Here is a 12949-nt window from a genome sequence, read left to right as displayed (position 1 = left end):
TCTGTGTATTTAGATGTTCTGCCTGAGTTGAAGCCTCTAAAATGACTGACAGTTTTTTGATGCTTGTTAAGTTAGACCCAAGCGTGGTGCTTGCACAGGCGTTTCAGTCATCACTGTCTCAACTCAGTCGCTGGTGACACATCCAAGGACACTAAAAACCAGCACCCTGAGGACACTGAAGATAGATCTGTGACCCGCAGTGGGTGCTGTGCACAGTCCCAGGCCCTGCCTGGGAGCTCCTCACAGTGGGGTGAGCCCCACTGGCCTCAGGCTGGCAGAGGCAGAGTTGCCCCCGTGTTCATGGTGAGACTCAGTGGCCTGGTGCTTTCAGGGCCTGGCAGAGGCTGCTGGACAGGGGCCAGTGTGTATTCTCAACAGCTACTCCCTCCATAACCCTCCTGGTCTCACGCTCATAGCAGCCTCAGCTTCCTCCATCTCAGGTCCCCTCAGCCTCCTGAATCAGTGGCCAGGTTGGATCTAATGGATTCAGGAAGGTCAAAGTCGGGGGCGATTTTACATAAGTAGCTTTTCTCCCCCTGGGGCAGTTGCGAGAATAGTACAAGCCTGGAGCAGCCCAGGCTCACTGTGCAGCCTCAGGACAGGGCTGTGTCCACCATGGCCTGGTCTCCTCTCCTCCGTGTGCTCCTCTGTCACTGCACAGCTGGAGACAGGCTTCCAAGACTCACAGCAGCTCCCCAGTGTATGTCAGCCTCTAGGCTCAGAGTCCCCAGAGTTGAATCTGGCTGGGGCCCCATTTCCCATGCATCAGTGTTTGCAGGTTCCCTCTCCCACCTTGTGCTGACTCAGCCACCCTCTCTCCTTGCATCCCTGAAAACATCAGCCAAACTCACCTGCATCCTGAGCAGTGAGTTGACTGCTCAGGTTGACCCCACATGTCTAGTGCTTGTCTGTCTGGTTCTTTGATTGGAAAGATGTTGGATGAATAGAAGTTGTCTGAGACCTAGGCTTTATGAATCCAACCCCCATTAAATCCAAGGATCATTTTAACGAATAAAATGAATCAGGACCCAGTGAGGGTGGGGAAATGGGACGTGAGGGTTCCTCAGGACAGTAGTGTGAGGAGAACATCTAAAAAGAAAGGAGGGGTTCCACTTTTGAGAATTGTCTTTTTATATCCATCCCCATATTGAGGAAAATTATAAAATTAGACTAAAATACCTTCAATATATAACATGGTCAAAAGAAAAGAGGTATTACCAGGATAATATTAAATAGCAAAAGAACTCAGAGGCAAAACAGAGCAAGAGGCACTCTTTTCTGACAGCGTCATTCTTATGGGCTATAATGCCAAGGCTTGTACAGTAGGAGCTGAAGGAATGTCACAGGCGACCCTCACAACAATGAGAACAACAATAACAAAATAAGTCAACCTCTAAAAGCAGCCCTTGTAGAATCATCCCCAGGTATGAACCACCTGGAGGCTCAGCAGAACATTAAGCCTTAGATTTGGTTCAAGATGATCACAGACTGGTGATGACCACAGGCCCCTGGGAGCAACACACTCACACGCCTGGTGATGCTGATATCCGGTAAATCATCACTGTGCATTCTGAAACACATCCAGTGATCAGCTCTTTGCAGACCACAACTAACATGAAAGAAATAATGTCTCAGCTGTAAACACTGCAGAGAGGATCTACTCATTCTACTCCCTTCGGTCATGAGTGAAAGATCCGTTTGCAAGGGTCAGGATGCCCTTCCAGAAGAGCTGGGTCCGTGTCTGAGGGGCCAACCGACTTGGGATCTGAGCCCAGCAGGGGGTGCTGTTGGACTGTTCCTGAGAGGGCAGGGCCCTGGGCCGGGCCGCATAGCAAACTACTGGCTCTCACAGGCTTGAGCAAGCAGTATCCTCACTGAAGTGTGACTTCCCACACCTGCACCACCCAGCAGGAGCCACTTCCTGCACCGCAGAAGACACTGAGCACCAGACTCTAACACACACCAGTGCTTCCTATTTTATCCTCCACCCTCATGGAGTCCTTGTCCAAGCCTGCTCTTCAAGCAGAGAGAAATCACACAGCAGGAACAAATTTGCTCAAAGGAACTTGAAATACAGTGTTTCCTGGGCATAGAATGAGAAACACTTGGAGTTGGGGAAGCTCCCATCGTAACAACTTAGACTCAGCAAGAACCCTGGGGCTTCTCCAGCGTGGCCAGAATCTCACTCCACTTCAAAATCCTTAGTCCTTAGACCGGGAGTTCCTTTAGGGATCAGGTCAAGGTTTCTGGGTGCACATTACCACTGCCTTTCAGTCCTATCGTCTGGGCATGAGGAGCTTGTCATCTCATTCTATCCACCACTTCTAAACCTCCTTGCAGAGTGCTGGGTTAGAGAGTGCTAACTGCCATTTATACAGTCTGGACCTTTGTATAAAATTATAAACACACACACAAATACACACACACACACACTCACTTATTTTGATGTTCCAGCAAAAGAGTAAAACTCAACAGGAACAGAAACAGATTTCAATAATACAAGACAATCTCATTAATGAACACAGAAGCAAAACTTTCTCAGAATATTAGCAATTAGAGTCCATTTTATATCAATGAAGGATTACCTTGAGCATCTGGGAGGATGTGGGTTGAGACATTTGCACAGTCACTGGAAGATGGTGAACATGATTTTTGAAAACACAGCAGGTTTACGGATACCAACCGGAGGTCAGATGCTTCAGTTACAGAAAGATCTTCTGAGTTCTCAGTGCTGCTTCCCTGAAAAGCTATGGGAGAAGGAAGTGGAGTGACTGAACACAATGCCTGCGGATTCATTGATCCTTTAGCCTCCCATGGGCAGCAGGCATCAGTGTGGTCTTACAGGGATGAAAAAGGGCATCCCTCAAAAAAGACCAACCATTTCCCCAGAAATTAATGAAGAAATATCACAATATTTTCACCAGTGCATTTCTGTTTGAGTGAACATGTTGGGTGAAAAAATATATAATATACACTTTTCTAAATGAAATTTTTATCTCACAAAATTGTAGAATTAAATTTTTGTTTTGGATAAGAAATCAAGAATCACACACATTCTTATGACCTCATGATAAACCAGGTATAGGAAAGGAAGTCACGACTCCAAAATTCATCTAAAAAGTGAAGGTTTTGATTCAAAGATAAGAGGGTTGTCATGTTCAAGACAAAGTCACTACCGTTCATGATGTTGAAAGCTGTTGGTACAAGTGCCTGTCACTGCCGATTCACCCCAAATTTCTTCTGCATGTTTGCATCTTAAACACAAGCACACACAAAGGGAAACAGCAAAACTAGAGAACAGATTTACTTTTTTGAGTTTCCAACTGGAGGAGAAAATGAACAAAGAGTAAGAATATCACATGATAACGGGTGGAGCAGTGTTAGGAAGGTGATAAGGAGCAGTTCAGCCTTCCCAGCTTGGGGCGGTCTTAGGGGAGCAGAGAAACCTCCTTGCTGCTGACACCTGACTCTCTACAGTAGATGAAGAATAAATAACTAAACATAAAAAACCCTTAGGGAAAATATTGTCACGATGTCAGTGCTATTAATAGTTCAGCTAATAATTCTGTAAGAATCTACAGAAACTTACTGGCTTGTATATTTGGAATCACAACCTGAAAGGCTGCAGAACATGAAAGAAGAAAACTCAGATCGCAGTGTTCAGTCTCTTTTATATTTTGAGTTTCCTACAAGAGCTGTATCTGTTATTATGCAAAAACAAACAGATAAGGAAACAAGAGTTATCAGCCTCACGGTGGATAAAAACATGCACTGTTTTTGCTCGCAGGCACAGGTGAGTAATTCAGACAGGGCTGCTGCGGGTGACTCGTCTCTGCTGATGATGGAGCCTCAGCAAAAAAAGTGTCACAGGTTGGGGCTGATTTGGTATGAAGGGGTCGGAATCGACTGAAGGTGACTTCGTTGAGAGTCTGCAGTGAAGCTGGCCTTGACTGAATGACCTACCGGAGGCCTCCCATGTGGTCTGGTTTCCAGGAAGCTGGGCAGTCCCAGAGAATTCAGAGCTCTGACTTGGTTTACAAAGTGTCACTTCCACAGAAACTGTCAGTGCCAAGAGATCACTAGTGTCAGGTCTGGTTAACAGGGAGGGGCCTCATCTCACCCCTCAATGGAAGGTGAGGGGGAAAAAATGGAAAAGCTGTCTTCACATCAACACGGGCAGATACCACTTTAACGCATACTCCGTGGCAGGGTTCCCACTCCAGAAGCTATGGTACAGGACGTGTCGCCTATGGCGTGGGCCAAGGGAGGGTAAAGGTGAGTTTGACATCTGTCTCCATCACCATGAGGTTTTTCTGACAACTAAATACAAACATGTAAGGTGTCTCACAGCACAATCATGTGAGAACAATGCCGTGCGTGCCTTCAATGTTGCTCTATCCAGGAGGCTTTCCCTCCACTCCAGGTGTGAGCACGTGGCTTGCATGCCCCTCCAGCTCCCCGCACTGAGGTCCTACCTGCGGCTGCCACATTCTCAGCCCGAGCTTCCCTACACAGGCGCAAACTCTATGGCTCAGGCTGGCCGTCGCTCTGGGTCCACAGTAGCTGGTCAGAGAGAAACTGTCTTCAGCCCCGCCCAGCAGGAGAAAAGAGCATTCGAGACGGATCAACTGGGTTCCTGTCATCCAGGCAGAAGTCCTTGTCTGTCTGGAGGCTCAAGACATGACTGTGCTTCCTTTGCGGACTCCTTCCGCACCCAGGCTGTGGGCTCCACCGCCCTCCTCAAGCCCCGTGCAACGTGTTCTATCCCTGCCTCTGTTGCAGGCAAACCTGCTCGCCACAAGCTCCCTGCACATAGGACGTCGGGGTCCTCCCAAGGGCTGCTCTTCCTGGAGAAGAAGGAGAACCAGGTATTAAGGTCTATCTGAACATCACGGGAAGGAAGTGATCCGATTCTGACTCCAGTGGGCACACACCCTTGGTGCTTTGTGTCGCCTGCTATTCCAGCCACAGGAGCAGGGGAAATGTGTGAGTTGTGGTCCTAGCTGGGAATAATCCATAAAAGGTGAAGCTGAGAGAGGGACACTATGCACAGTGTCACCTTGTTATCCTCATTGTTTCAGCCTGAGTCCTGTGTTTCCTGAAAGATCCATGGCTCGAGGTGGCACTCCCTATCAGGGCACAGGAATCAAAGAGGAGAATCTCTGATGGAAAGATTCACAAAGGAGGAGGGAGAGAAAAACTCGGCAACGTGTTCAGGGTGAGAACGACGCCTTTGTGTCAAGGGCTATTTATTTAGTGTCTCTCATTCCCATTATTAAATAATTTAAAAAGAAAACTTTCCTTTTCAATGAATTTTCAGGAAATTCTAACCACCATTCCTTTATTAAATATCTAGATATGGACATCTACACATGCGCATATACATGTGCATATATAAAGATGTATATTATATGATATATATTTGTGTGTATGCATGTGTAAATATATTTTTATATATATACACGCATGTGTATGCACACACACACGGAGAAATTAAGAAATATGGGAAAATAGGACACTTCTTTAATTTCTTAATAATGTCTGTTTATATCTAAAGAAAAGATACCTCTAAGGTTGAACCACTAGAATCATTTTATTTTTAATGTGGAACAATAGAACACTTATTGCCCATAAAGACATTGGATAAGTCATTTTTCTAGCAATATGAGAAATAAGCAAAAGTGTAAAACATTTAAATTCAATAATGTAATTCAAAAAATACAAAATAATTCATATTTTTAGTTGCTATGTTTATCTACCAAGAAGACATTATATTATTCTGATGTTCTTATACATTGTTGAATTAAAGCTTGTTAATACAAATGTTACATGTGTGAATAGCATATCAACATTTATTTTTCTCTCATATATTTTCAGAAATCACTTTAAAATGTAGCAGTTCATAATGTTGACAAAATATCAAAATCTATAAACTCTGGGTTTAAAAAACAATGAAGTACACAGTATACATAAGAAAATAGTGTCAAAGCTCACTACTATAAGAGACAATGATCAATATTGAAATTTTCTCTTACGTGAATTCACTCAAAACATTTTAGCAGTGACTCAATGAGATTGTATCCATTCTCTTATGCTTATATTTATGTTTAAATTGTTGTCCTTGAGAAGCAGTGTGGGTAGGTATGTGCAGAGGTGGCTGTGCGGATCCAAGATTCTAGCCTGGCCCCCTTGATACAGCCCATTACCCTAGTCCCATCCGATCTCACACATGGTCCATCGTCACCTTCTGACTTGAGTTGAGAGAGAGACGGCGGGTAGAGAGAGAGGAAAGGAGTTAGTTCAGAGTGTTGGAGACATGGTTAGAGAGTTGCAGAGGGAGGGAGGGAGGGAGGGAGGGAGATACTGCGGGTTCACGTGGTGCTTTGCCAACAGTGGATTGGCTTCTGAATGAAGCATGAAGTCATTGAGAGTGTGGAACAGTAAAATGATATTGCAAAATAAAATAAACTAAGACTCTAGTGAGCATGTGGGGAATCACAAACACCCACAGCTGGGTGGAGAAACAAGTGCTGCCATCTGGAGAAAAGTTCCTCAGCACACGAGGAGAAGAAGTCACTTCTCCTCGTCAAGCAGACCACTGTCATGAAGAAGTCCACCTGTACAGAGACACAAGCAAATGTTTATAAAGAGATCCTTATTGGGAGCAAAGCATTGGAAGCAACGTAGGTGTTCAACACAAATGGAATTCATAACTCAAGTAGAAGATAAAATGGTAGCCAGTTAGAAGTAATACAGTAACTTCTTGGCCAGGTGCGGTGGCTCATGCCTGTAATCCCAGCACTTTGGGAGACCGAGGCGGGTAGATCACGAGGTCAGGAGATCGAGACCACCCTGGCTAACATGGTGAAACCCCGTCTCTACTAAAAATACAAAAAAATTAGCCTGGTGTGGTGGCGGGTGCCTGTAGTCCAGGCTACTCAGGAGGCTGAGGCAGCTGAATGGCCATGAACCCGGAAGGCAGAGCTTGCAGTGAGCCAAGATCGCGCCACTGCACTCCAGCCTGGGCGATGGGGTGAGACTCCATCTGAAACAAATAAACAAACAAAAACAAACAAACAAACAAAACGTCTTGTGTAGCGATGATAAAAATATACTTATCAGTTGAAAAACAACAAAAAACTCTCACCGAATTAAACAAAAGCAAAAGCTCTCAAGAAAAAAACAACGTGCCACTTATTTAAAAGCAGAAGCATGCATAATGAATTCTTCAAGCTTATATAATGGGCTTTTTGGAAAGTAGACTGGAAGCATGTTACTTCACATAAATGGGTGCCTTAGGAAGAGATGGAGACACGCATAATGGCTAAAGATGGAATAAATCCATTCAGAGGTCTTTTAGTGTCTCGTGATGATAGTGCTAATAACATTATGTGAGTAAATTCCAAAACTTTAAAACAGAAAAATATTCTCGATGTGGGGGTTGTAACAGATGATTAAGTAAAGCGAGGATACATGTGCTGATGCAGTGGACGATACGCTCTCTGCAGCTGATTGTTAGTGAGAAGGGCATTGCTTTGCCAGAAACCCCTTTTATTTAGATTTCTCAGGGTCCCTGGGTCCCTCTCCAGCATCAAGAGCAGCTTTGGAAGAGGATCAGGATGGCCAGTGACTCTCTGGCTACCACGGCCCAAGTGTGTCAGAGAGATAAGAAGGGTCTGGGATCTTGGACAGACTGGGACAGTGGGAGAAATTCCTGAGATGGCTCCACCCAGCTTGGAAACCACTCAAGGCCTGCAGGGAAGTTTAACCATCAGGGTGCTCATGAGACGTGGTCTGGGGCTGCAACTCGGACCTGCTGGGACCCAGGGGTCACCATGAGCCAGGCCATCTCCACCTCTGGGTCAGCTCATCTCCTGCCTCTCTCCTTCAGATCTGTGAGTAACCAGGGCGTGGAGGCCCAGGAAAAGTCAGACAGCAAGATCTTATTTAAATGCTGTGACTCCACCCCCATGAAGGCTTTGGGAGCTATAAAGAGACTTAGGGGAGCTCAGTCTCCAAAGCAGAGCTTCGGCAAGCACAGTGGGAATCCGCACCATGCCCTGGGCTCTGCTCCTCCTGACCCTCCTCACTCACTCTGCAGGTGAGAGTGGACCTTACCCAGGGACACGGGGGATCCACACCCACCGCTGTTCCAGCTCCTCCGCTCCCTGGCTCAGTGGACTCTGATCCCGCTCTCACATTCCTTTCTGTCCCCCTTACAGTGCCAGTGGTCCAGGCAGGGCTGACTCAGCCACCCTCAGTGTCCAAGGGCTTGAAACAGACGGCCACGCTCACCTGCACTGGGAACAGCAACAATGTTGGCAACCAGGGAGCAGCTTGGCTGCAGCAGCACCAGGGCCACCCTCCCAAACTGCTGTCCTACAGAAATAACAACCGGCCCTCGGGGATCTCAGAGAGATTCTCTGCATCCAGGTCAGGAAACACAGCCTCCCTGACCATCACCGGACTCCAACCTGAGGATGAGGCTGACTATTACTGCTCAGCATGGGACAGCAGCCTCAGTGCTCACACAGTGCCTCAGGCCAGTGGGGAAGTGAGATAAAAACTCAGGAGCTCCCTTGGCCTCACTGAACACGTGGGGACCTCACAGAGCACTGTCTAAACTGGACTCCCCCCCAAAAGACAAGGGATGCATTCACAATAGTTTACACTATTTAGGACTGTTAAAAATAGGAGCACGAACTGAAATTAGCAAGCCTGCCTTATTAACAAATGTGTGTAGGGAACATCATTGTTTATATATTAGTAGTTACATGTATATAAAACTAGTGCATGAACATACACATGCACTAGCAGTTAGTAAAAAAGAAACACTAGGTTTAACTAAGGAAATATTTCTTATTCCAGAGTTTTCTTATCCATTCCATTTGAAGATACTGGAATCAATGCCCTGAGGGTGCAGCTCTCTGGCCTTAAGAGTCCATTCAGCCGGGCCACCAGCAGCCCCTCCCTTCTGTGGCCTGCTCATGCCGTCTTCTCATTAGAATCCCCTTCCCCTCTGCCACAGGGCTCCTGAGACTCCTCCTCCAGATCCAAACATGTCCACCACATTTGGTTGAGGCCTCCTGAGCCCCACATTACTGTGCCCCTCAACACCCGCACACTGAAAACAGTGTTCCCAGGCGTGCTCTTCTTTTGCCTCATCGCCGTCCTCTAACAGCCATGGGCAGTGTGTGGAGACAGCGGGTGAAGTTGGAGCTCTGGGCTACAGTTGACAGAGATGTTGACAGTTTGAGAAAAAGAAAAAAGCTATGTAGCTGTTTTCAGGATAATTTTCCATCAAGATAAAAGTCCATGCATGAGAGCATCGCTCTTCCAGTGATGGGTGCGTGGAGGATCCTTCTCACTCTGTTGTTGGGTAGTGACACCTGGAAAACTTCCTGCTTTATCTGCTATGCAGACAGCTGGTAAAGCACTCAGCTGACTCTAGGGAAGTTGACCAAACAGTGTCCTCACTGATGTGTGACTTTTCTCCACCTGTAAGGCCCCACTGCCCTGTCACCTCCTGAGTCTGCCTTTCCCATTGCGTTGCTTTAGATTTGAGGCATCTCCCCCTTATCTCTTTAAAGTCTTTGCCCAAGTCTGGTTCAGGAAGTGCTGATACGCGGTGAGAACCCAGGGCGTATATGGATGGAGTGATTCTGCTCCTAGGAGAGCCTGGCCAGGGGATATCACGCAGCTTGTGGGCATCCTCCCCACAGTGGAGCTTCTGGAGACAGAGCTCTGAGGCGTCCCCACCACACCCTGGGGCCTTTCTCCCCCAGTTCTTTATAAACGGGCATTTGTCAGGGCGTTAGGGGAAGAGGCCGCTGAGGTCACACAAGACCTGCCTTCTTACTCTGGCTTACAAGGCACAAGTGAGCTGTGACCCCAGACTCTGTGTCAGTGCTGTGGTCACTTGGTCAGAGCTCGCTGTCTTGTCTAAGGGAAGCTCGAGAAATGTGGGTAGCTTTAACGCAGTCTGGCACCAGCAGCTCCCATCCGGAAGCACTGGGAAGGTGCTGATGGCTGTTTACTCTGCTGCACCCTGGGCAGGAGGCTGATCATCATCGCAGACCTAGGATAATAGCCTCAGAGCTGAAATATTCCTCCTGGCCCTGAGAAAACTGGGCTAAAGTTCTCTCTTCTGCTTGTGTTACCCAGTGGTTTCCTTCCCTTTCATTACCTGTGACCAACCATGTGCTCATTGGGGATACTCATGCTGTCATTTCCGGCACAAGAACCCAAAGATCTAAGACCATAAAATGCATTTGGTCTTTCACGCTGTCTATTCCCATCGGGGCAGACATCTCTCCATTAATACATTTTATTTAATTTTCTTGTCTAATATTTTGCGAGCAGTGATGAGTAATGAGTGAGGTAAGGGGTACCTTTGCATTTTTTTTGGTCTCAGGGAAAATGTCCTCCATGCAATAAGTCGCTGACTCTGGACCAAGATGTGTGTGTGTGTATGTGTGTGTGCGCGCACACACATGCACACGTGCACACACGTGTGTTGCCATATCATAAACAGATTTATCTATTTCTGTATTCTTAACTGATTTTTATTAGGGATAGATGTTAAAATTTGCCTAACTCATTAAGAATCTATTAATACAATATGATCTTTGGTTGTGATATAATAATACGGTATTATACCAAACCTTTATTAATGTTGAAGTCAACCATTATTTTAAGTATAAATCCCACCTCACAATGGTGTAGAAATGTGTAAATCTGCTGTTGAAATCAGTCAGTTCCTCAAATTTCCTGGCTCAAGTGAACCTCCCACCTCAGTTCCTTGACTAGCTGGGATTACAAGTGAGTGGCATCATGCCTGGCTAATTAAAAATAAATTTTATTTGTCTCAGCATATTGCCCAGTCTGGTCTTGAACTCCTGGGCACAAGCGATCCTCCTGCCTCAGCCTCTCAAATGAGTTAGCTAACATTTTATTTTAAATGTTCACATTAATATGTTTATTTTATTTTTACAATTTTAACTTTTATTTTAAATTCAGGTGGTACATGTGCAAGTTTGTTCCAAGGCTATATTGTGTGATGTTGAGGTATATAATTTTATCTTTTTAAATTGTTCTTAATACATATTTTTAGTTTAAATTTCAACTTTTATTTTAGGTATAGCAGGTACATGTGCGGGTGTGTTACATGGGTGTATTGCACCCGGGTAGTGAGCATTGTCCCCAACAGGTAGTTTTTACACCATTCCCTCCTCTCCCTCCCCATTTTAGTAGTGCCCAGTGTCTATTGTTCTCATGTTTATGTCCATGCGTGCTCAATGTTTATCTCCCACTTAAAAATGAGAACATGTAGTATTTGGCTTTCTGTCCCTGTGTTAGTTTGCCTAGGATTATGTCCCCCTGCTCCATCCATGTTACTTCAAAGGACATTATTTTACTCCTTTTTATGGCTGAATAGTATTCCACGGGGGATATAAACTATATTTTCTTTATCCAATCCACCAATGACGGGCACCTAGGTGGATCCTGTGTCTTTGGTATTGTGAATAGTGTGGTGGTGAATTTACAAGTGCATCTGGCCTTTGGGTATAATGATCTATTTGTCTTTGGATAGATACCCTGTAATGGGATTGCTGGGTCAAATTGTAGTTCTGTTTTAAGTTCTTTGAGAAGTCTCCAAACTGCTTTCCACAATGGCTGAAATAATTTCCATCCCACCAACGGTGTATACATGTTTTCTTTACTGTACAACCTTGTCATCGGCTGTTTTTTTTTTTTTTTTTTTTTTCTCTAATTTGACAGACTCTAACTATATCCATCCTGACTGCTGTGGCAGGATTGCAGCTCATTGTGGCTTTGATTTGCATATCTTGATGATTAGTGATGATGAGCATTTCTCCACCTAGGTGGATCCCATGTTTTGGCATTGTGAATGGTGTGGTGGTGAATATACAAGTGCATTTGGCCTTTGGGCGTTTGGGTATAATGATCTATTTGTCTTTGGATAGATACCCTGTAATGGGATTGCTGGGTCAAACGGCAGCTGTGTTTTAAGTTCCTGGAGAGGTCTTTAAATTGCTTTACACAACAGCTGAAATAATTTACATTTCCACCAACGGTGTATACATTTCTTTACAGCCTCACCATCAGTTGTTGTTTTTTTTACTGTAATTATAGCCATCCTGACTGGTGTGAGACGGCATCTCATCGTGGCTTTGATTTGCATATCTTGATTAGTGACGATGAGCATTTCTCCACAGTTTTGTTGGCCACCAATTTAGTGCAGTTTTAAGTTCATAGCAAAATAGAGAGGAAGGTAGAAAGATATCCCGTATCCTCCCTGGCTCCACACATGTCCACCCTACCCCTTATCAACGGGTCCCACCAGAAATGTACACGTTCTGTAATTGATGAACCACATTGACAGGTCATCATCACCACAAGTCAGTAGCTTCCTTAAGGAATTTTTCTTGTTGATGCACATTCTATGGCTATGGGTTTGGGCAAATATATAATGACATATATCCACCATTACAGTATCATGCAGTGTATTTTCACTTCTCTAAACGTCTTCTGGCTTTACTGATTCATCTCTCTCTCCCCTAACCCTTGGAAGTCGATGAGCTTTCTACTGCTTTCCTTTGTTTGACTGTAATATACTTGGAATGATTCCCCCCCTTTTGGACTGTAATATACTTGGAATCATATATCATGTCACTTTGCAGGTCAGCTTCTTTTACTTGTTTATAAGCATTTAAGTTTCTTCCATGTCTTTTCATGCTCTGATAGTGTGTTGTCCATAAACATGTGGAATATATTAATATAAAGTACTTTGGAGCTGATCACAGCACTGGCCATTCAAGTTTTTAAATTACTGTTTGTTAAATGACAGTGATCAGTCAGATGACAGGAAGTCTTAGACCCCCCGAGAACACAGAAAATGGACTGAGGATGGGAGGGTCACCGAGGT

General features: G+C 45.1%; 1 gene segment (V, D, J or C); it reads left to right on the top strand.

Annotated features, from left to right (window-relative positions):
• The first annotated feature begins 8023 nt into the window (after nt 1-8023).
• Nucleotides 8024-8563, top strand: LOC105540078. The segment is given in 2 exon segments: nt 8024-8101; nt 8223-8563. Coding segments are annotated over 2 exon segments (387 nt in total).
• The last annotated feature ends 4386 nt before the right edge of the window (nt 8564-12949 follow it).

Source organism: Mandrillus leucophaeus, unplaced genomic scaffold (assembly GCF_000951045.1).
Source record: "Mandrillus leucophaeus isolate KB7577 unplaced genomic scaffold, Mleu.le_1.0 Scaffold2149, whole genome shotgun sequence".
NCBI classification, from domain to species: Eukaryota; Metazoa; Chordata; class Mammalia; order Primates; family Cercopithecidae; genus Mandrillus; species Mandrillus leucophaeus.
The sequence above is the reverse complement of the archived record's forward strand: the minus strand, read 5'-3'. Positions and strand labels throughout refer to the sequence as shown.